Source organism: Pelophylax lessonae (genome assembly GCF_965119305.1).
Source record: "Pelophylax lessonae genome assembly, chromosome: 7".
NCBI classification, from domain to species: domain Eukaryota; kingdom Metazoa; phylum Chordata; class Amphibia; order Anura; family Ranidae; genus Pelophylax; species Pelophylax lessonae.
In genome coordinates this window covers 254108054-254133588 of record NC_138774.1, presented here as the reverse complement: position 1 = coordinate 254133588, position 25535 = coordinate 254108054, and the positions used below count along the sequence as shown (strand labels likewise).

Here is a 25535-nt window from a genome sequence, read left to right as displayed (position 1 = left end):
TGATATCATGGTCAGCCCTACCTCGTTATCGTAGCTATTGTGTGATATTTTGTGTAAATATTTGACTGGCCAATGACATACTTCTCCAATGTATAAAAGTCTGTGAGTTGGTTTTAATAAACAGTTCATTCTGGTTTGACCCCAAAACTTGTACTGTCTAGTTCTTGGGGTAACTATAGCCAGATTCACGGATCCCGTGTTCCAGATTTCTAAGGAAGCAGTCTTCTTGGCGGAGATACCCAGTCGGGGTGTCCTGTTCCGTCACATTTGGTTGGCAGCGGTGGGATGCTTCCTTGTGCCTGGAACATCCAAACCACCAACGGGATCTTGTCGGATGGAGCTTTGCTACTCCAGCCTTAAGCGAACCACACTTAAGGATCTGCTGGAATCAAGAGGACAGAACGCTGGCAACAAGTCAAAGGCCACCTTAATTGCTGAGTTGATGGAGAGTGACCAAGCCAGTGACCAAAGCAGAGGGCCAGCTATGGAGGGGTCCGGAATGTCCGAGCTCCAGCGAGAGATCCAGTGGCGGCTGTCACTCTACAGCACCACTCCCCCCCAAGAGGTGATCACCCAGATAATTACAGACATGACCCGCCTGAAAATGCTTGAGGTCCAGAAGGAGATGGGGGGTACTGCAGTTGCAGAACAGGGTATCCGCAAGAAACTTCCCTTTGCGGCGTTCCGACCCTTCCAGGATGGGGTGGAGGAAATCGACAGATACCTACATGTCTTCGAGACACAGTGTGATCTCCAGGGAATTGACAAAGCTGACTGGGTCACCATCCTCATCAGCAAGCTGTCTGGTCGAGCACTGGATGCTTTTGAAGCCATACCTGCGGAAGACAAAAAAGACTATGAGCGGATCAAGGAGCGGCTGCTGGCAAGATACGCAATCACCCCCGAAGCTCATCGGTCCAAATTTCGCAGATTACAACGGGAAGAGGGTCAGCCCTATACTGAATGGGCTCATCAGATGTCCCGATCGGTAGATGCATGGTTCTCTGGATGTCAGGCGACTACCTTAGCGGATGCTGCCCAGCTGGTCCTACTGGAACAGTTCTACAAACAATCCCCTATTGAAGTGCGCCAGTGGGTTCAAGACCAAAAGCCCTTGACGGTAGACAAAGCAGCGGAACTAGCCGACCAGTATATGGATACCCGGAGATCTCACCAACCAGAGCCTCGCAGCTTCCCCAGACCACTACCAGCACCTGTCCATATCCAACCATCTGCCCGGCAGTCAGTCACCCTCCCCGCAAAGGCCCGACCGGCTATACCCATCCAGAAGACTGGGCCTCGCTGCTATGGGTGTAATCAAATGGGACACCAACGAGCTAACTGTCCTCTCAATGTCAATGCCAGTTCATGGCACCGTGCTGCCCCTAGCCCAGCCCGAGCGGCCGCTCATTGCCTGGGGGCCGCCTTACCATCTACCTCAAGCAGTTGGGGTGAAGAGGAGTTTGGGCTACTCCATGAGGTGAACCCGATCCAAGCTGCTGCAGATGACAACCGCAGTCACCACCGGCAGGCTGTAAGGGTGAATGGGCGACCTGCCCAAGGACTCAGGGACAGTGGAGCTACTATTACCTTGGTACAACCCAGGATGGTTACATCGACCGAGAAGACCGGGAGGTCCATAGCCGTGCGAGTGGCTGGAGGAAAAGTTTTACACATCCCTACGGCCCAAGTGCATATGGATTGGGGTTTAGGATCCAGAGACGTGGAAGTTGGAGTTATGAGAGATTTACCCGCAGATGTTCTACTTGGAAATGATTTGGGGCATCTTTCTTCATCTTTCCTTGTGGATTTATCCCCAGAAGCCTTCCCTGTGACCACCCGAAAGCAAGCAAGGCAAGCAGAGGCGGCACTCGATGATGGGACCCAGGTGAGACCTAACTTCCCTAACCCCGACCAGACTGTACCACCCCTTACCTGGGCTACCCCAAATGACTTTACCCAGGAACTACTATCTGACCGGACGTTAGCTGGTTACCGGGAAAGGGCAGGAATGGATCCCGGGGGATTAGAAAGGGAATGGATAGAGTGGGATAGGGAATTACTTTATCGGGTGACCGAAGGGAAGGGATCTCATCCGGTGCCCAAGCGACAGCTGGTCGTGCCGCAGAAATATCGGCGCGACCTGCTTAGCATCGGACATGACATTCCCCTAGCTGGTCACTTCGGAGTGACCAAAACCCATCACCGTTTGACTCAGCTATTCTTCTGGCCAGGGATAACTAGGGACATCAAACAGTATTGTCGTACCTGTGACACTTGTCAGCGGGTGGGAAAGAAGGGTGACCGATCAAAAGCTTCTTTGTACCCCCTACCAATCATAGCTGAGCCCTTTAGCCGGATAGCCGTAGACCTGGTAGGACCATTCCCCCGACCCAGTCCCTCTGGGAAGAGATATATCTTGACGGTGGTAGATTATGCTACTCGTTACCCGGAGGCAATTCCCCTGACAAACATCCATGCAGAGACAGTGGTGGAGGCACTGCTTCGGATCTTTGCCAGGGTGGGTTTCCCTCAGGAGATTATCTCGGACCAAGGGACCCAGTTTACTGCGGACCTGACCCGGCAGTTGTGGAAGCTCTGTGGAATAAAGCCTCTACAGAGCTCTCCCTACCACCCCCAGACTAATGGATTATGTGAGCGGTTCAATGGAACGCTGAAGCAACTACTGCGGACGTTCGCAACTACTCACCGGGACTGGGAGAAATTTCTGCCGCACCTCCTGTTCGCTTACAGGGAAGTGCCGCAGGAATCTACGGGGTTCTCCCCATTTGAGCTATTGTATGGAAGACGGGTGAGGGGGCCACTAGATCTACTTAGAGCCCATTGGGAAGGAGGTGTAGGGGCTGAGGAGACCTCTGTTGTAGGATACGTACTAGCGCTCAGGGATCGGCTGAAGGAACTCACGGACACCGTGCGGGAGAACCTTCAGACCGCGCAGGGGCGGCAGAAGCGGTGGTATGATCGTACTGCCCGGGACCGCACCTTGGCTGTAGGGCAGAAAGTTCTTGCCCTCAAGCCTACCAAGACGGACAAATTACAGGCCTCCTGGCAGGGACCCTACAAGGTAGTACAGCAAATATGTGACACTACCTATTTGGTAGCTAAGTGCTCGGATGAAAGAGTCCAGCGGACCTTCCATGTAAACATGCTCAAGGCGTACCAAGAGAGGCCCGAGGAGATAGCCGCCATATGTGCTCCCGCCGTGGAAGATTCCGAGAACCTTCCCCTACCAGAGCTGCCGGTGGGAGATAGTGACAGAGCAGGTGTAGAGACAGTGAGGTTAGATGGGCAGCTGGGGCCAGAGCAACAGGACCAGGCCAGGCAGGTCCTTAGGCAGCGTCAGGACATGTTTTCCACCAAGCCTGGGTACACTACAATGACAGTGCACCGGGTGGAGACCCCAGGACAGCCACCTATCCGGCAAGCGGCTTACCGGGTACCCGAGTCAGTGAGAGAAGGTATGCGGAAGGAGATAAGGGACATGCTCGATTTAGGAGTCATCGAACCCTCCAATAGCCCCTGGGCATCCCCAGTAGTGTTAGTACCAAAACGGGATGGTACTACCCGCTTCTGCGTAGATTACCGTCGACTAAACGACTGCACAACGACTGACGCATACCCCATGCCCCGGGTCGATGAACTGTTAGACCGCATTTCCCGAGGTAGTTTCCTAACTACCCTTGACCTATGCAAAGGGTACTGGCAGATTCCTCTGGATCCGGAATCTGTTCCAAAGTCAGCATTCATCACCCCTTTTGGCTTGTACCAGTCTAAGGTCATGCCGTTTGGGATGAAGAATGCTCCGGCAACGTTTCAGAGGATGGTAGATCAACTGCTCGATGGCCTCCAGGATTATGCCTGTGCATACCTGGATGACATTGCGATCTACAGCGATACCTGGGAGGAACATCTTCTCCACTTGGGTACTGTGTTAGATCGCATCAGGGGTGCTGGACTAACATTAAAACCGGAGAAATGCAACATAGGGACATCTGAGGTTCAGTACCTTGGGCATCGGGTAGGCCGTGGGCAACAGCGACCCGAACCAGCAAAAGTAGAGGCCATTGCAAACTGGCCCACCCCCCAGACAAAAACCCAGGTCCTAGCATTCCTAGGCACTGCAGGGTACTATAGGAGGTTTGTACCCGACTATAGCACAATAGCTAAACCCCTGACTGACTTGACAAGAAAAAATCTTCCTCGCCAGGTCCTGTGGTCCCCAGAGTGTGAAAATGCTTTCCAGTGCCTGAAAAATGCTTTGATTTCTGCCCCAGTTTTAGCTGCTCCTGACCCAACCAAACGTTTTTGTGTCCATACAGATGCCTCTACCTTTGGGTTGGGAGCAGTTCTAAGCCAAGTGGGCGCCGACGGCAGTGAGCACCCTGTTGCCTACATCAGTCGCAAGTTACTACCCCGGGAGGTGGGGTATGCAGCCGTGGAAAAAGAATGTTTAGCGCTGGTGTGGGCCCTGAAAAAACTAGGGAACAGGGGGGAAGTATTGTCACAGAATTAGGAGGCTAGACTCCTGGCCACTGTCTGTGTGGAGCAATTCTTTTTGGTAGACTCATCAACTCAAGCCATCTGTCTTTCACACAGCAGCCCATCGTCTGCTGGGGGGATGTGTTACACTTTAATGCTGTCTATTGTTCTTTGGGATCTCGATGCCGGTGTGTCTGGCCTTGAATGAGATTCCTGAATGTTCAGGTGTTTGTGTCATCTATTGTTTGCCTGCTAGCATTCTGTGCATTCTGCCTAGGCTGATTTAAGTGCTCAGTTAATTGGTATGTTAATGATATCATGGTCAGCCCTACCTCGTTATCGTAGCTATTGTGTGATATTTTGTGTAAATATTTGACTGGCCAATGACATACTTCTCCAATGTATAAAAGTCTGTGAGTTGGTTTTAATAAACAGTTCATTCTGGTTTGACCCCAAAACTTGTACTGTCTAGTTCTTGGGGTAACTATAGCCAGATTCACGGATCCCGTGTTCCAGATTTCTAAGGAAGCAATCTTCTTGGCGGAGATACCCAGTCGGGGTGTCCTGTTCCGTCACACTCATAAACTTATATTTTACTCACAATATAATATAGATAATATATCAAATGTTGAAAGTGATACATTTTGAAATGTCATGCCAAATATTGGCTTATTATGGATTTCATGAGAACTACACATTCCAAAAACGTTTGGACAGGTAGCAATAAGAGGCCGGAAAAGGTAAATGTACATATAAGGAACAGCTGGAGGATCAATTTGCAACATATTAGGTCAATTGCCAACATGATTGGATATAAAAAGAGCCTCTCAGAGTGGCAGTGTCTCTCAGAAGTCAAGATGGGCAGAGGATCACCAATGCCCCCAATGCTGCGGCGAAAAATAGTGCAGCAATATCAGAAAGAAGTTTCTCAGAGAAAAATTGCAAAGAGTTTGACGTTATCATCCTCTACAGTGCCAGATTCAGAGAACCTGGAACAATCTCTGTGCGTAAGGGTCAAGGCCGGAAAACCATACTGGATGCCCGTGATCTTTGGGCCCTTAGATGGAAATCACAACATGGGCTCAGGAATAGTTCCAGAAAACATTGTCGGTGAACACAATCCACCGTGCCATTCGCCGTTGCTGGCTAAAACTCTATAGGCCAAAAAAGAAGCCATATCTAAATATGATTCAGAAGCGCAGGCGTTTTCTCTGGGCCAAGGCTCATTTAAAATGGACTGTGGCAAAGTGGAAAACTGTTCTGTGGTCAGACAAATCAAAATTTTAAGTTCTTTTTGGAAAACTGGAATGCCATGTCATCCGGACTAAAGAGGACAAGGACAACCCAAGTTGTTATCAGCACTCAGTTCAGAAGCCTCCATCTCTGATGGTATGGGGTTGCATGAGTGCATGTGGCATGGGCAGCTTACACATCTGGAAAGGCACCATCAATGCTGAAAGGTACTGTATATCCAAGTTCTAGAACAACATGTGCTCCCATACAGACGTCGTCTTTTTAAGGGAAGACCTTGCATTTTCCAACATGACAATGCCAGACCACATACTGCATCAATTACAACATCTTGGCTGCGTAGAAGAAGGATCCGGGTACTGAAATGGCCAGCCTGCAGTCCCGATCTTTCACCCATATAAAACATTTGGCGCATCATAAAGAGGAAGATGTGACATTATTGAACCGAAATGCTGGGAAAGATTCACCAAAAGGTCATTGACAAAGTAAAGACGAATGCTGGCAACTCATCTCATTCACGACTGACTGCTGGTCAGGACAAACAGAGTCAGAGTCACTAAGGAGTCTTACATACCACTTCATTGACAGCGGATGGACAAAAAGGCAATTGGTGTTGAATACAAAAGTGATGCAAGGATCCCACACTGAGTACAGTAGAGAAATGTCAACAATCAAAAAAGACCAAGTGATGCTTGTGCTACTTCGAGACAGCGGAGCAAACATGCGAAAAGGAATGAGGCTTTCTGATATGTCAGAGCTCAGTGTCATGGCACACAACACCCTTCAACTTTTAAAAGATGGTCTGTTAAGCCAAAGAACTTTGATTGATATATGTTTTGAGATGCATGAAGAGTTTAAAAATGTTGTGCCGGCAAGTCTTTTGAATCCTCGATACAAGAACCATGCTTTCTCTTCTGATGATGTATTGGCCAAGGCAAAACAATGGCTGACAGAAGATATTCAACAGGAGGTGCAGGAGGTTCCTGCCAAAAAGACAAGTCCAGAACAGCATTTTTATAATCTGAAAGAGCAGCATGCTGCAAAAACAGAAAAATGTCCAAAAATACGACAACGAACAGAAGAGAATCTTCTTCATCGTGGTCGAATTATTTATGACATTTTCAGTGTTTTATTGGGGCCTCATGGGGGGGATTCAATTTCTTCTGAATCTGCAATAATGAGCCTGGATGATGAACTTCATCTCTATTTGAAGGAACTAGTAATTGACAGAAGAAGTGGTGATCCTCTTCAGTGGTGGAAAGAAAATGAGGCACGCTACAAAAGACTTGCTTCCCATGCTAGAAGATACCTCTCTGTGCTCCTCTGTCCTCCTTTCCTCCTGTACCAAGTGAACATGTTAATGAAGTGACAGCATTATATGAACAAAACAGAAGCCGTTGAACAGGTGACCATGAACATGCTGAGATGTTCTGCTTTCTGCAGTATAATATTGTTCTACTTAACTGGGAGTATTGAAAAGTGTAGTAGTACTAGTGTCCACTCCAAGCTTTCTAGCTTTTTTTCTAGCAGTTTTGCACTGACTAGCTTTTTTTCTAGCAGTTTTGCACTGACTGCAGTAGTTGCAGTGAGTGCACTACTGCAGCAGCAGTCCACTGACTTCAGTTCAATCCACTGTCTCGCTTTTTTTTCTAGCAGTTTTGCACTGACTGCAGAAGTTACAGTGAGTGCACTACTGCAGCAGTAGGCCACTGACTCCAGTCCAATCCTCTGTCTAGCTGTTGTCTAGATTTTTTTCTAGCAGTTTTGCACTGATTGCAGTAGTTAAAGTGAGTGCACTACTGCAGCAGTAGTCCACTGACTCCAGTCCAATCCACTGTCTAGCTGTTGTCTAGCTTTTTTTCTAGCAGTTTTGCACTGATTGCAGTAGTTAAAGTGAGTGCACTACTGCAGCGGTAGTCCACTAAATCCAGTCCACTGTCTAGCTGTTTGTCTAGCTTTTTTTCTAGTAGTTTTGCACTGACTGCACTACAGTAGTGATTTAAAATTATTGCAGCGAGTGAGTGCACTACTGCAGCAGTTTATGCATCATTCACAATCAAATGATGTGAAAATGATGTCCCTGCAAGTACAGTTTTCCTATCAGTTTTGATGCAGTAAAGGTGTGAAGAACGAGCCCTTAATGTTAAAAATGTTAATAAATAAAGATTAACATGTTCAGTAACAGGTTTGTATTGAAATGTGTTTATTTTGCAAAACTTTAAATGCACAAAATATCGGCCAATATCGGGCGATACCAATATGTGATTGCCAAAATATCGGTATCGGCAACGAAAAATCGATCACTAATATATATGTGTGTCCCTGTGCATATGTGTATGCTTATATATATATGTATATATATATGTATTTATATGTGTGTATGTGTGTGTATGTGCGTTTACGTGTGTGTGCACATTACTTTTAATCCTGACTCCATATATGTGTACAATCAGAAGTAATTTTTTTTACGGATTGTTCATAGTGCCAGCAAGAAAATGCCGTTCCTCTGAAAGGCGATCCATGCTCATATCGCTTTACAAAGGCATTTGACAGGTGGTGAAAAGGCAAAATGTTGCCTCCTCCCCGTCTGTTTAAACCACCTAAATGCATCATCACTATGCTGTAACTGCGTGCATTGCACACAATTGGGAGGTGGTTGTAGTGCAGCCCCATTCACCTGGGGTTTACCAGCCACAGCATGTGTCCACTCCCAGCTGCTGCTTCTGCAGCTACAGGGTGAACAGTTGGGGGTGGTGAAAACACAGTTAAAGCATGTGGTTTTACCACCCCTCAACCCCACATGTGAACAGACCCTTGGTTCACATCTGTGCAGCTGTGTGCTGCGTATAGGGCAGCAAATTAATTCCAGTGGGCTGCCCCACAGAAACATAGGGAATTAATTTCTTTTCTTTAATTCTGCTGCACCAAAATGCACCATGTTTGCCAATGTGTAGGGGTACCATTAGGAATGAATGAAACCCCTGAATGTTTGTCTGCGTGTCAGGAATACATGCAATTTTGTGCGTATTCTGTGACACTGAGTAATGTGAACCAAGCCTTAGACTGGGGGGCCTCCAGACTAACAATACTTTCAAGATGCCCTGACTGGAGAAACACCGGCATACAGGAACCCATCTCTCCATTTTCCTCCTGCAGCCGCTGAATGCCTGTGGGAGGGAGAAGAGGAGAAGCGGGGTTGGGGGAATAAGAGATTGGTTCCTTTATATACAGCTGCCCCCACAGCTCCTCCTATGCCGCTTCTTTCTGCTGCCCCCCCCTGTCCCCCGTCCCCATCCCTACAGCTCTGCAAGGTTCCCCCATCCCCTCTCCCACTGGCTGCTGTGGGGGATCTGTCAGGATGAAGCCTCTGAATGGAGAGTCAGTGATCCATATTGATCACTGACTCTGTCTATTCATAAATGAAACATAGTAAACTGTGTTTACAATGCTTTAATATGAGAATGAATGGGGAAGCTCTGTAAAGAGCTATTCCTATTCATTTATTCCGTGCAACTGAGGCTTCAGAGAAGGAGATGGAAAGCTGTGTCTCAAAGGTGGAGCATCAAAGGTCTGTTTAGACTGATATTTCACCAAAGCCCCCCAACGGGGCTCCTAAAAAATAGTAAAAAATATTTTAAAAAATAATATTGTAAAAAAAAAAAAAATGAATAAAGCAAGTGGTAGAAAAATTAAAATAAAAAACTACTGACACCAGTGGCAGAACTACCACACAAATATCGCACTTGCGACTGGCCCTGGCGTTCCGTCACCAGGCTGGGAGGGATGGGCCCCGTCCGGGGGGCCCTTTATGATTTCTTGCATCAGGGCCCTGAAGGTTCTAGTTACACCACTGAGTGTGATCCAGGGGGAGCAGAGAGCCACAACATTGTGTGTATAAGACATGTAAAATTCATGTTAGTGGTTTGTGGAATTTAAAATTGTGAGTTTAGTGGTCCATGAGGTCCGAAATGTTGATAACCACTGCTCTAGAATGCATCTAAAAGTATACCCAAGCACCAAAGTGGTCTTTCAACACCTACTGAATGCTACTGAAGGGTTTGCTTTCATTTTCAGTTTAAGTTTTTAAAAAAAGTTAGGGAGAATTTTAAATAAACCTGATAGGCTGTTTCTACTGTCCATGAAGCTGGCTGATTGGTAATGACTCTGCATTAACATTTTCTTTTTTTTTTATTACAGGGAATGCTAGACACGGTCCATAGTTGTATGTTTTCCCCTAAGGGCACACTGCTGCTAATCGGAGCCATGGGGTTTTACGAATTGGATTGAAGCACATTATGAAGAAATATAAAACCCAGCCTTTTAGCTACCCTGCATACCATAGCTGGGTTTCTGTTTTGGAGAACATAGACTTTAGACCCAGGCAGAAGTCTTAACTTTACAAAAACTTTACAAAAAATGGAATGTAGCAGCATTACTGAAATAGGATGACCTTGTTTTCTAAAATAATGGAACATTACATGTGGATAGGTACTTCTGTAATGACTAAAGATGACCTGTAAAGGGATCCAGTGCTTTGGCTATGCAGGGAAAAGCAACACGCTCACTTTGAAGTCAATGTCCACAGCAAGTTAGGCCTTCCCTCTCTTGGCCTCCCTGCCAACTGCATTCAGGTGTCCTGCATAGACAAATCACAGGTTTCCTTTAAAGTTTGTTTTTCTTTTCTAATAATGGATAAAGTTGTGAGGGCTTAGAACCCCCTGTCAGGTTTTTATAGCAGTCTTTTGCCCCACTTTTTTCACCAAGATTGAGGCTGGGGAGTAATCCAAAATTTTGGATTTTGGGGAAATCTTCCTTTATTGTCACTTGTTTCAGTGACAAATAACAGGAAAGTTCCCTCATTGTGGAAATATATCCTCTCCCTCCTACCTGTTGTGTCCAAGAGAAGTAAAGTGATATCTCACCAGTGAGACATAGCAAAAGAGAGGAACATTTCCCAGAAGGAAAAAAAGTGATTTAAATAAGTGAGCTTTCCTGATTCATCTCCAACCCTCTTTCCCAGCATTATAATGATTGTTTCCTATAAATAAATTTAATTTGTAGTTCACATTGTTTGAGCTGCACAGGGCTGGGGCAGTGATCAATTGTCAAATGTTGCCAGTGGTGCTTTGCAATGCAGCCCATGCACAGGAACACACCATGATTTAAAATGGACACCCTTAAAGAATAAGTTAACCTTTTATAACATGTTACACCTGTTTTCATGGTGTAACATGTTACTGCTGCATTTTCTCTGGCATCCCGTAGAGTCCTCGCTGTGACAGCAGGCCGGGGATCTTCTCCACAAGCTTGCTGTCACAATTTTAAAAAGACACACCCGTCCTGGGCTCTGCCCACCCGGCCATTCATTCGCAGCATTCTGTGAATGGTAAACTACAAGTGCCGACAGCCTTTGCGACTGTTGGCTTGTAGTTCTCAATGAACTACTAGGGCACTGAATGCTTTAGGTAGTTCACTGATGCATCCTGTCAGTGTGTAACTGCCTGCTTATACAAGCAGACAGCTTATACAGACAAGAAAAGTCTGAAAGAGCCCTGCATAGCACCCATGATCTGCTGATCACAGGTGCAATGCTTCTAGACTCCCAATAAAAATATAAATGCACATTTTTTCTACCTGCACAAAGATGTGGATTTATTTTTATTTTTGAAAAGGTGAATGTAGCTTTTAATGTATGCACTGGGCTAAAGATCATGATGATTATATATAGTGGTGTTTCCTTTTGCATCTGTTGAATTACAATCAGAGCCTAAATAGCTGTTACGGTCCTGAGAATCAAGAAGTTCAAACTATGAAAAAAATCAGTTGTCACTTTACACATTTCAGCAGCTTTTGTTAAAGTGCTGGACACCTTCATTTACAGTACACAATAATAATGATAAAGTTGCTGTAGAAGGAGAAATTATGGTAGAATCTTATAGTGCACCTAAAATTCTTCTCCTTTGAATGCTAAAGTGAACCTAAAAGAGTAACAATTAGGGTATTTTTGAAATGTACTATATATTTCCAACTAACAAAAAATGCTATAAATAGTGTACTGTCTTTCTCTTTGTTTTCTAAGTGTGTAATAAAGTTCTTTTGTTAATAACCCTCCTTTTTAGCCTCCATTCTGTATTAATAGAACCAAGGGAGCTGTCACCTGCCCCTTTTCCGCCCAGCTACTCTATTCATGGAAGTTTTACTACTAAACCCGATCTGTGAATAGAGGGGGCAGACCTTTAAATCATCCACACACACCTGAATAACTAAGGCAAACTTAGGCCAAGGACTACCAGATGATAAGGTAAGAAAGTGTATTATATCAAAGCAGGTAAATACTGCAAAACTTGGCATCAAACAACAAACAATTTAAAGTTGCAGAGCTGGCCTACCACAGGAGGAAATACCTAACCTGCATCAATGTTAGTTCAAACTTGAAATGAGATAACCATTAATGAGCAAAACCAGACCCAAATAACTCAATGACATAATAACACAATGTATTCATACGTGTTCCTGAGAGGGTACCCCTATGAAGTGAAAGCAAGCACCTGGCACCTTAAGATTAGTGTTGGTGGCACGCAATAGACTGTCCCTTTTGGAGTAAGTGATGTATAGCTGCAGGGCTACTAAGTAAGAAGTAGTTTATGTGACCAATCTTACTGCCATGCCAAATGGAACAATGACTATATAAAGGCTGCTCACCTCTCAGTGGAACAACATGAGTTAAGCACCAAGTAAAAACCATACAGGAGCAACAATAAAGTACAAAGTTCCATTAAACCTTTGGGATAAATCCATAAACCACAAGATAGGCAGGATAAAATAATTAAATATCATACATTTATGAAGCATAGTGCCAACTAAAGCAAAACAATAATAAAAGTAACGAGAAGTAAAACGGTATGGCTAAATGGGTTGCAATTCATTAACACAACATAACTATTTTTCCTTTATGAATAAGTTGTATCTGCAAATCAAAGGGACCGTCCTGGGTGCAAATTTTGCACCATGTTACGTAAATATTACTATGGGTTTTTGGGAGGGAAAATGTATCTGGCACAAAAATCCCTATGCCAAGCACATCATCTTCTATGGAAGATTAATTGGTGATGTGCTGTTAATCTGGGAAGACAGTGAGGAAGTATTGATAGCATTTGTCACACATTGTAATATCAACAGTCAGGGTTTAAACTAGAGGCATGTTATTGACCCCAAAGAAAGGACTGAGAAATGACGGCTAAAACCAGAATCTCAATCACCCAGCGCTCTGCACTACAGGTAGACTGTGTGCACAATATCAAAGAATAAAAATTAAAAGCTGCCGCCTAAATGTGAAAAGTGTAACCAAGATGCATATCAAATGAACACAGTCAAATTAATATACATAAGCAGCACTACAAACCATGAACTTAGTAAACATGATCTTAATAAAATTCTATAAGAGTTCATGCAGAAAATAAACCAAAATAGAATAAAACAGTCCAATAAATGAATAGCCCATAGGATATGAATCCAATAGAGCTCTTATGGGATCCAAGTGAGGAGTGTATCATCGGTGTTAAAACAAGAGCTGACACTTTATCCCTTCACCTCACCACGTGCGCTTCTCCCAGAGGAAACACACTTACCAGATCCCACTGTAAATCCAGCCTGTAAAATAGTTTCCTAACTCATCCGGACCATAGAATCATCCGTACAGACAGAGTCTTTGCAGCCCTGTTCACCGCTGTAACGATCTCTCACAGGAAGTGCATGGGAGGGAATGAAAGAAGGGCACATATAGCAGTATTGCCAAAACAATGCACACTTTATTAATATTCCGCCCCCATACTGGTAAGTGTGTTTCCTTTGGGAGAAGCGCATGTGGTGAGGTGAAGGGATAAAGTGTCAGCTCTTGTTTTAACACCAGTGATACACTCCTCACTTGGATCCCATAAGAGCTCTATTGGATTCATATCCTATGGACTATTCATTTATTGGACTGTTTTATTCTATTTTGGTTTATTTTCTGCATGAACTTTTATAGAATTTTATTAAGATCATGTTTACTAAGATCATTGTTTGTAGCGCTGCTTGTGTATATTAATTTGACTGTGTTCATTTGATATGCATCTTGGTTACATGTTATTGACCCCAACAGTAGAATACTCCTGGACCAAGAATTAGCCCATGAGGAGGGTGTAATCATCACCAAAAACGTTTAAATCCGACGAGTGGCAACTCATATTTACATTACATAAGCTGTCACCATCCTACCTGGAAAAACAATATACTGAAGGTACAACTCCAGAGACTCGGAAGGAATTGTACCAGAACCCAAGATTTTATCGAACAAAGTAAGGTCTTGGTCAACAAATTTAAAGAAAAGGGCTATCCAGAAGAGCTGTTGCTTAATTTAATGCATACAACAATGTGATCATGTGATTGCTGTGATTGGTCACAGTGATAACATGGTATCTGGGCCAATTACAGCAGCCCAATACTGATCACTGTAACCTACTGTGTCTGGTGGATACAGCAGTGGTGGATCATCAGGGTGCGCACGCGAACACATGAGCAGGAGAACGTTATATGACATACACCCAGAATAACAGAACACTCTCCTGGCCATAATATTACAATAGGCCAGGCAGGAAGTGGCTGGGTATATTGCAGCTTACCAATCATTAGATGTGGTGTGTTACGCTCAGCGCTCCGGGCCCCCTGCTGGCCTCGAAGCGCTCACAGCGCACCGGGACTCTTAGATCTAAAGGACCAGTGCACAGGTGATTGGTACCTGGCCCAGACTGGTTATTAAGGGTTAAGGTTTGTGTAAGGCAGTGCTGACTTAATTAGGCTTCACCTGTGCACTGCTCATTAATACCTTCTCCTCACACAGCTTCCTGCCGGATCTTTGTGCCTTGTGCCTCTGTGAAAGCGTTCCCTTCTGTGTTTGTTTGCTTTGCCTGTTGCCGAATCCTTGCTACCGACATCTCGCCTTTGAACCTCTGCCGCCTGCCCTGACCTCTGCTACGTCCGACTACGCTCTTGCCTACTCCCTGTGTACCACGCCATATCAGCTGCCAGAGAGATCGAGTTGTTACTAGGGGACACGACCTGGTAGTTACCACCGCAGCAAATCCATCCCGCCTTGCGGCGGGCTCTGGTGAAGACCAGTAACTGCTTAGAACCGGTCCTCTAGTACAACCCGCGCCATCGTCTCTCTGGTCCAGAGGATCCACTACCAGTCCTGCCGGTTCGTGACATGGTGGCTGCATTATTTTATTTTTTTAGGCTTTTTCCCTTCTGTTTGCACCTCATCTGGCCATAACATGCTTTCTGTATTGGAGTGCCTATGCTCTGGATTGAGGAGCAACAGATGGAGACATCACTGGATGACAGCATTGTCCGCTTAGGGGGAAGGGAGGAGTAGTGTTAGAAGGACTATAAGATTAAGATTTAGATTTGCTAAATAAATTGAAGCCAAACTCCAGCTAACACTTTTTAAGTAGTTAGTCAGGTCCATAAATATTGGGACATCGACACAATTCTAATTGTTTTGGCTCTATACACCACCACAATGGATTTGAAATGAAACACACAAGATGTGCTTTAACTCAGCTTAAATTTGAGGGTATTTACATCCAAATCAGGTGAATGGTGTAGGAATTAAAACAGTTTGTATATATGCCTCCCACTTTTTAAGGGACCAAAATAATGGGACAGATTAACAATCATAAATCAAACTTTCACTTTTTAATACTTGGTTGCAAATCCTTTGCAGTCAATTACAGCCTGAAGTCTGGAACGCATAGACATTACCAGATGCTGGGTTTCATCCCTTGTGATGCTCTGCCAGGCCTCTACTGCAACTGTCTTCAGTTCCTGCTTGTTCTATGGGCATTTTCCCTTCAGTTTTGTCTTCAGCAAGTGAAATGCATGCTCAATCGGATTCAGGTCAGGTGATTGACCTGGCCATTGCATAACATTCTACTTCTTTCCTTTAAAAAACTCTTTAGTTGCTTTCGCAGTATGCTTCGGGTCATTGTCCATCTGCACTGTGAAGCGCCGTCCAATGAGTTCTGAAGCATTTGGCTGAATATGAGCAGATAATATTGCCCGAAACACTTCAGAATTCATCCTGCTGCTTTTGTCAGCAGTCACATCATCAATAAATACAAGAGAACCAGTTCCATTGGCAGCCATACATGCCCACGCCATGACACTACCACCACCATGCTTCACTGATGAGGTGGTATACTTTGAATCATGAGCAGTTCCTTTCCTTCTCCATACTCTTCTCTTCCCATCACTCTGGTACAAGTTGAGCTTGGTCTTATCTGTCCATAGGATGTTGTTCCAGAACTGTGAAGGCTTTTTTAGATGTTGTTTGGCAAACTCTAATCTGGCCTTCCTGTTTTTGAGGCTCACCAATGGCTTACATCTTGTGGTAAACCCTCTGTATTCACTCTGGTGAAGTCCTCTCTTGATTGTTGACACACATACAGCTACCTCCTGGAGAGCGTTCTTGATCTGGCCAACTGTTGTGAAGGGTGTTTTCTTCACCAGGGAAAGAATTCTTCAGTCATCCACCACAGTTGTTTTCCATCTTTCGGGTCTTTTGGTGTTGCTGAGCTCACCCGTGCGTTCTTTCTTTTTAAGGATGTTCCAAACAGTTGATTTGGCCACACCTAATGTTTTTGCTATCTCTCTGGTGGGTTTGTTTTGTTTTTTCAGCCTAACGATGGCTTGCTTCACTGATAGTGACAGCTCTTTGGATCTCATATTGAGAGTTGACAGCAACAAATTCCAAATGCAAATAGCACACTTGAAATGAACTCTGGACCTTTTATCTGCTCCTTGTAAATGGCATAATGAGGAAATAACACACACCTGGCCATGGAACAGCTGAGCAGCCAATTGTCCCATTACTTTTGATCCCTTAACCACTTTACCACCGGAGGATTTTGCTGTCTTCCGTCCAGGCCACTTTTTGCGATTCGGCGCTGTGCGACTTTAACTGACAATTGCGCGGTCGTGCAACGCCGTACCCAAACGAAATTTACGTCCTTTTTTCCCACAAACAGAGCTTTCTTTTGGTGGTATTTGATCACCTGTGCGATTTTTACTTTTTGCGCTATAAACAAAAAAAGAGCGTTTATTTTGAAAAAATAACAATATTTTTCACATTTTTTTATATGAAATTCCCCCCAAAAAAAATGTAAAAATCAAATTTTTTTAAAATTTTTGGCCAATTTGTTTTCTGCTACCTATGTTTGGTAAAAAAAATCACGATAAGCGTATTTTGATTAGTTTGCGCAAAAGTTATTGCGTTTACTAACTACGGGAAAGATTTCTGTCATTTTTGGTGTTTTTTTTTTTAACGCGTAATGGCGGCGATCTGCGATTTTTTTTTGCGGGACTGCGACATTGCGGCGGACAGATCGGACCCTTGACTGACATTTTTGACACTTTTGGGGGTACCAGTGACATTACTGCAGTAATCAGTGCTATATATATGCACTGTTACTGTAAAAATGACACTGGCAGTGAAGGGGTTAATTTTATTGGAGAGGGAGGGGTTAATGTATGCCTGGTGCTTACTGACGTGTGGGGGGGAGGTGACTTTGTGAGACAGGGACAGATCGGATGTCCAGCTATGCTGACCACTCCGATCTGTCACTCCCTGTCACTATGGAGATCCGCCCGCTGTGTTTACACACAGCGGGCGGATCTCCAGACTCGATCCCCGACGATCGGGTAAGAGCAGCGGCGATCGCCGCTGCTCCTCCCCTGGCCCGACTCCCGCTGTGAATGAAAACAGCGGGAGCGCGCCTCCGGCGGCGCGCGAGCGCCGCCTACAGGGGGAGGAGTCCAGCGACGTAGGTCTACGTCGCTGGACGTTATCGTGGCAAAGTGCCGCAGTAGCCTCCATGTGAGCGGAGGTAAAGTGGTTAAAAAGTGGAAGGCATATGTACAAACTGTTTTAATTCCTACACCTTTCACCTGATTTGGATGTAAATACCCTCACATTAAAGCTCAAAGTCTGCAGTTAAAGCACATCTTGTTTGTTTTATTTCAAACCCATTGTGGTGGTGTATAGAGCCAAAAAGATTAGAATTGTGTCGATGTCCCAATATTTATGGACCTGAGTGTACATCAACATTTCTGTTCCTTTTAGGAAAAAGGTTTCAAATAAAAGTTGATCATTGTAAGCACCCCTAATTACTACAATGTAGCTGTTATTATTATACAGGATTTATAAAGTCCCAGCAGTTTGCACAGCACTTTCAAGATATAAGGAAAGAGTACAATTATAAGACAATTCAGTACAAGAGGGAGCAGAGGGCCCTGTTCGTAAGACCTCACAATCTAAAAGAGAAGGTCAAGTGATACAAAATGTAATCATTGTGTGGGATTAGTTGAAGGAGAAAGTAAAAGTACAAATTATAAAATGGAGACTGAATAGGCCTGCTGGAAGAGACAACTTTTCAGGGATTGCCTAAAAGACGACAGAGAAGAATATAGCCAGACAGATTGTGGTGACTAGTGTAGCGGAATGGACACTGGTGTTGTTCGATAAACAATCAGTTCTGGTTGAATCCCAGCCTACGTGTCATCTAGTTCTTGGGAGGGAAGGATGGTATAACGCTACCTGGATTGTTGCATGCTGTACCTGCCTATTTGGATTATTACCTGTTTTCCTGTCTATCAGCGGAGACCCTGTGGATTAAACTACTTCTCCGCTACAACTGGTGGCAAGCGATGGGATTTCAAACCGCACAGCAGATCCATGATCGGCAGTAACTACCGAACAAAGAGGAGAGGCAGCAGCACAACAGAACGAGCCATTTGGATAAAACCAGCATTCTGGAAATATGTCAAAGTATACGAACGCTTGGTGAATGGAGGTGAACTATGCAGCATTGAAAATAACTACATTGAAGGAATTATTGCAAGCTAGAGGGGGAAACGCCAGCCACAAAACAAAAGCGACCCTGGTAGCAGAGCTCATGGAGGGAGACAGAGCAACCCCTGCAGCGGGCCCACAGGAGGCAGTACGCAGCGAATTTGACAAGGAGCTACAGAGCAGACTGGCCTACTACCCAGAGCCCCACTCAAGAGAAATACTGGACCGGCTGATGGCGGACGTACACGAATACCTGGTGGTCAAACACCAAGCAAGTCAGCGAGCCGGGGAGAGAGCTACAACGCCTGTCCACATTACCCAGGGGAAGCCCAAGATTCCGTACCAGGCATTTAAAAGCTATACCGAAACCGACGGCGAGGTACATGATTACCTACAGGATTTCGAAAGGTTATGCCACCTGCACAATATCAGTGCGGAGGATCGAGTACCCCTACTGGCAGGGAGACTATCTGGTCGAGCAGTAGAGACTTACCGTGCCGTACCCAACGAGGACAGTACAGACTATGCCAAGGTGAAGCAGGCCATTCTAGCTAGGTATGTGATTACCTCAGAGGCCTACCGCCTAAAGCTCCGAGATATTAAAAAGCTGACCAGAGACACTCACACAGAATGGGCGCTGTAACGGATCTTTGTACCCCAGGTGGGCACATCCGCCGGATCTGTGTCTCCTGTCCTCCAAACGCACCCACAGCCTGCGGAGAAGCCATATCCAGCCCGTAACCCCTCAATCACGAGACAATCCACACAGGTGTTGAGGGTTAGCCATGCAGAGCTTAAAACTGTTTATTACATTCCAAGACAACAGTTTTACATACAGTTAGGGAAACTCCCCTTAGCCTTTCCACAGACGGGGGGGAAGGGAACCAACCAATGAGAACTGAACATTTGTACATTTGAAACATGCAGTCTTAATACACACCCCCTGCGGAGAGATGTCTCCAACTCAGACCATTGTCTGCCATGAATCCACACACTTAGACACAGAAACAGGAGGGGGGGGGGGGATGGGTTGTAACATTACATTACATTAACTCAATGCCATGAGTCAGTTGTTCAGAGGATGAATAAAGGGAAAATAAAATGCAATGTCCCAAACTCATAAGAAAATGACACAAAGGGGTTTACAATCCAGGGACAGGGTGATCCGTCACCCATAGTGACGGCTAGTACCGTCACATCTCTTCCCCCCAAAGGTAGACTAATCCAGGTACTAGACCTCCAACTGGAGTGTGCCTGAATTAGTCGGGTAACAAATTCCAAAGAGTCAATGTCTGTTTGCCTGGATAATTCGTCGTCGTTGCTTCCCAGGGCAGTAGTGGATGGTAAAGTCAAAAGGCTGCAGCGCCAAACTCCAGTAGCTTCTGGCCCATAGTCTGTCGGTAGGAGGCTTGCGCACAGTCCCCTCCAAAACACACAGTGACAGTGGGTTCTGTCACATTTCTCCCCTTTTAAAAACAGACTAACGAGGTTCCTGACCCTCAAATGGTCTGGACCTGTGTTAGTCACAAACTTCCACCCCAGGCAACCAGGAAAACTAAAAGAACGACTCTGGCGCTGGGGAGCAACACCGCACTTAGGGTCTCCCATGAATAAAAACAGCCGCTGCAGAGTGGGAACAGCTGTCTGCACTCCTCTGATCCAGGGCAGGGTTGCAGATATTGGGGGGAGCTGAATAATTCTCTGCCCTGATGCCAGCGCTTCCGCTGGTAGGGAATGTAGGCTGGTAGGGCTATGCATTTGGGGAGAAAAAGGTACTTGCTTTTCTCCTGGTGTAGTTACGAGCCGCTGAGAAGGTATCTTGCAGGGACTGTCTCCCGGATTCTTCATCTCTGGTTCTGATGCTGGGCAGAGACCATCAGCACTCTGTCCTGTAGCCAGCGCTTCTGCCGGAGGGATAAACACTGGGGTAGTGTCCAATTGTTGGGGAGGGAGAACTGCTTCCTCTACTCCCGGTGGGGATATCTGCTGTTGGGAAAACAGCTCACGCAGATCCTCTCTCAGACTCTCCGGATCCAACTCTTTTTCTGATGCTGGGCAGATGCCAGGGGCACTCTGCCCTGTAGCCAGCGCTTCTGCTGGGGCGATAAACACTGGGGTAGTGTCCAAGTGCTGGGGAAACGGCTCACTGAGGTCACCCCTCGGACTCCCTGGATCTACCTCTGAGGGTGGGCAGAGGCCAGCGGCACTCTGCCCAGTAGCCAGCGCTTCTGCTGGGGGGATAAACACTGGGATAGTGTCCAAGTGCTGGGGAAACGGCTCACTGAGGTCACCCCTCGGACTCCCTGGATCTACCTCTGAGGGTGGGCAGAGGCCAGCGGCACTTTGCCCCATAGCCAGCGCTTCTGCTGGGGGGATAACCACTGGGGTAGTGTCCAAGTGCTGGGGAAACGGCTCACTGAGGTCACCCCTCGGACTCCCTGGATCTACCTCTGAGGGTGGGCAGAGGCCAGCGGCACTCTGCCCCGTAGCCAGCGCTTCTGCTGGGGGGATAAACACTGGGGTAGTGTCCAATTGTTGGGGAGGGAGAATTGCTTCCTCTACTCCCGGTGGGGGTATCTGCTGTTGGGAAAACAGCTCACGCAGATCCTCTCTCAGACTCTCCAGATCCAACTCTTTTTCTGATGCTGGGCAGATGCCAGGGGCACTCTGCCCTGTAGCCAATGCTGCTGCTGGGGCACCAGATGAGATACTCTGGACTTGCTGCTGATCACCATTTCCCAGCCTTCCAGCGCCTGTCTCAACTCCCCCTTCTGAGACCTTCATGCTATTAGCTTGTCCCGCTGCCTGGGGGACCTCCGGTGCGTTCCGGCATTCTAGCGCTCGCAGTGCCCTCTGTATCATCGCTGCTTCTTCCATTGCAGTAAGTACGGGAAAACGCAGGGTCACCCCTGGCCCCATTTGCTTCTCATCTTCGTGACTGTCTGCTATTTCTCTCGGACAGTCCCAGGCAACGGGAGCCATGCCAGGCTGCTGATCACCGTCAAACAGCCGCTTGTAGGCAATCTCGAGCTCCCATTCCTGCTCAACCAGGAACTCCAATTCCTCCAGGTCACACGCCTCGTCGGGGAGGTCCAGCACCTCATCTCTGAAATCCAGAATGTGTTCCAGCCGCCACTCCTCATCGCTCCCAAAGTCTGGGTCTCCGTACATTTTTTGATGGAGCAGCCCCACGCCGCCATAGCCAACGCCTTCTGTTGGGCTGCCATCTGCTGTACCTGGCCACAGTTGAGCCGCGAACCACCGGAGGGCTCTGTAGCTGGCGTCCAGCCTCATTTCCTCCTGGACCAATCTTCCGAGCTCCGTCTTCCCTTCATCTCGCGGTCGTTCCCTCAGGAACACCTCTCGCGCACAGTACTGCGTCCGTTACATCTCTGTGGAGGAGGGAAGGATCTTCCCCTGATGGTGCCGCTCGTGGCTTAGCGCCTCATGCCAGAGTTGCCGGCGGATCACATCCTCCCAGCCGAGCCTTGTGTGCTCTGTCGCTGGTCCCCGATGGTGCTTCCGCATGCCTTGCAGCCTCCTCCCGAACTCCGCTCTCATGCTGGCTGGTCCCCGTATCACTCCTCGGCAGCTGTCCAGATCTTGAATCCTGGTGGTGGTTTGGATGTTCTGGACTGCAGGAGACATCCCACCGCTGCCAACCAATGTAACGGACCTTTGTACCCCAGGTGGGCACATCCGCCGGATCTGTGTCTCCTGTCCTCCAAACGCACCCACAGCCTGCGGAGAAGCCATAGCCAGCCCGTAACCCCTCAATCACGAGACAATCCACACAGGTGTTGAGGGTTAGCCATGCAGAGCTTAAAACTGTTTATTACATTCCAAGACAACAGTTTTACATACAGTTAGGGAAACTCCCCTTAGCCTTTCCACAGAAGGGGGGGAAGGGAACCAACCAATGAGAACTGAACATTTGTACATTTGAAACATGCAGTCTTAATACACACCCCCTGCTGAGAGATGTCTCCAACTCAGACCATTGTCTGCCATGAATCCACACACTTAGACACAGAAACAGGAGGGGGGGGGGGATGGGTTGTAACATTACATTACATTAACTCAATGCCATGAGTCAGTTGTTCAGAGGATGAATAAAGGGAAAATAAAATGCAATGTCCCAAACTCATAAGAAAATGACACAAAGGGGTTTACAATCCAGGGACAGGGTGATCCGTCACCCATAGTGACGGCTAGTACCGTCACAGGCGCACCGTCTACAACGAGCGGCAAAAGGATGGTTGGAAGCCACCCAAGTCAACACCCTAGAAGACCTGTTCCAGCTAATTGTAATGGAGCAGTTCTTTAACGGGATACCCACTCATCTGCAGAATTGGGTGCAGGATCGGAAACCACACACTCTACAAGATGCAGCCAAGTTAGCGGAGGAGTTCCAAGATACCAGGAGGGAACAGCGCACTCAACCAAGAGCAGCCTATGGACCTACAGCACCAGTACCAGCCATAACCGCAGCCATCCCAGCACGCCCGGGGGTAAGCAATAACACCTACACCCCCAGGTATCAGGCTCGCCCCCCGATACAATGCCACACCTGCAACCAGCAGGGACATATGCAGCGGGACTGCCCCCGCAACTGACCACGGCCCAGCTGGAATACCCCGGCACCCAACAACCGGGCAGCTGTTCATTGTGCCCAAGCGGAACCCTACAGAGTACCCGAGGTCCCAGCTTCCACTGAGGAACCTCTGGGTATGCTACATGAAGTCAACCCTATCCAAGCAGCTTCTGACAACCGCCAAGGGCACCGACCAGAGGTACAGATGGAGGGGAGAAAGGTACAGGGGTTGCGAGACTCTGGAGCTACTATAACGCTGGTCCGCAACCACCTAGTACCCAAGGGCAACCTCACAGGGGAGTGTGTGGCAGTACGTGTAGCAGGGGAGCGATCTACAAGATCCCCACTGCCAAGATACACCTGAATTGGGGAGCGGGGAATGGGAATGTGGAGGTGGGCATGATGCAGGATTTACCCGCAGACGTTATTTTGGGCAACGACCTGGGGGAGCTGACTTCAGCTTTTGTTCCCCAATCTACCATCCACTAAGCTTATCCGGTTGTGACCCGGCAGCAGGCTCGCACCACAGCACCACCTAACCACTCTGAGGCTCAGGTAAGCAATGTGCCCCCCATGCCTAATGTCACTCCCTGGGCGTCCCCCCTAGAATTTGGGTCGGTGGTGGCCCTAGACCCTTCCTTACAGCTGTATAAAGACCGTGTAGATAAAAATCAGGCAGGGTTAGAAGGGGAAAGATACACATGGGAAAAGGGACTCCTATACCGCCAAGCCGAGAAGGTAATAGCCGGATCGATCCCCATACCCATTAAGCAATTGATTGTTCCCCGGAAATATAGATTGGAACTGCTGCGCATAGCGCACGACATACCCCTTTCCGGACACTTAGGGATCAGTCGTACTAAACACAGGCTAACCCAGAATTTCTTTTGGCCAGGTATCTCACAGGATGTACGGCGATATTGCCAGACCTGTGATACCTGCCAAAGGGTAGGGAAGAGGGGTGACCGATACAAGGCCCGGCTATGATCTCTTCCCATAATTGAGGAACCCTTTAGCTGGGTCACAGTAGATCTAATAGGCCCCTTAACTAAACCTAGCCCATCCAGCAAGAAATATGTCCTAACCGTAGTAGACTACACTACCAGATACCCAGAGGCAGTGGCCTTGACCAATGTGCACTTAGAAACGGTAGCAGATGCCCTGATGCGAATATTCTCCCGCGTGGGATTTCCCCGGGAGATTATTTCGGATAGGGGCATTCAGTTCACCGCCGAAGTAATGCACCAGCTCTGGAAGATATGTGGGGTACAACAGATCTTGAACTCCGCATATCACCCCCAGTCCAATGGGCTCTGTGAACGTTTTAACGGCACCCTCAAACAGATGATCCGTATGTTCATGGATACCCAGAAAGACTGGGAAAGGTTCCTTCCCCACTTAATGTTTGCATATAGGGAGGTACCCTAAGAATCCACCGGATTCTCCCCTTTCGAACTTCTGTTCGGAAGGAGAGTGAGGGGCCCCCTAGATTTAATCCAGGAACATTGGGAAGGAGAAGGGACCATTAATGGTATACCTATCGTACCATATGTGCTGGAGTTTAGGGAACGCCTGGAGGCCCTGACTCAGACTGTACGCGACAACCTCCAGGCGGCCCAACAACGACAGAGCCGATGGTACGATAGGGGAGCCAGGGACCGCAGCTTTCAAGTCGGGCAAAACTTATTAATTTTACGACCGGTCCACAAAGACAAGTTGCAGGCCTCCTGGCAGGGCCCATACAAGGTGGTAGAACAAATATGTGATACCACCTATGTGATCGGTCCAGTCGCAGGCGTAGGAGCCAAATGCATGCTCCACGTGAACATGCTCAAACCCTACCATGAGAGAACGGAGGATGTGGCTGCAATCTTTGCGCCCGCCTTCGACGAGTTTGAGAATCTTCCCTTACCAGACCTTCTGGGGGAGGATGATATGATCGGCACCTTAGATGAGGTTCAGCTGGGGGTAAGGTTAAACCCCCAAGAGTGCATCCAGGCACGGCAATTGATAACCATGAAGGGAGCAACATTCTCAAACGTACCTGGATACACTCCACTGGTGATGCACCGAATAGACACTTCAGGACAGCCACCCCTCAGACAGACTCCTTACAGAATACCTGAGGCTGTCAAGGAACATATGAGACGGGAGATACAAGAGATGCTCCGCCTCGGAGTCATAGAACCCTCAGATAGTCCTTGGGCTTCTCCGGTGGTCTTGGTACTGAAGAGGGATGGAACTACCCGCTTCTGTGTAGACTACCGGAGACTCAATGACAAAACAGTATCAGATGCTTAC

General features: G+C 47.1%; 1 protein-coding gene and 1 pseudogene across 4 annotated transcripts in view; both read left to right on the top strand.

Moving 5' to 3' along the window:
- The window catches only part of WDR38 (WD repeat domain 38), a 1427946-nt gene extending 1417796 nt beyond the window's left edge, over positions 1-10150 (top strand). For 2 of the 3 annotated variants that reach the window (XM_082264625.1, XM_082264623.1), the window contains one exon: positions 9949-10150. In XM_082264625.1, the coding sequence (XP_082120751.1) occupies positions 9949-10038 (90 nt within the window). In that variant the 3' untranslated portion in view covers positions 10039-10150. The remainder of the gene's footprint in view (positions 1-9948) is intronic. The other variant, XM_082264624.1, reaches the window with a different exon arrangement.
- Positions 10151-18635: 8485 nt separating this feature from the next.
- On the top strand, positions 18636-24186 carry LOC309560610 (annotated as a pseudogene). Its single transcript has 3 exons — positions 18636-19274; positions 22867-23789; positions 24130-24186. The product of its transcript is annotated as an uncharacterized misc_RNA (transcript).
- Positions 24187-25535: the final 1349 nt, after the last annotated feature.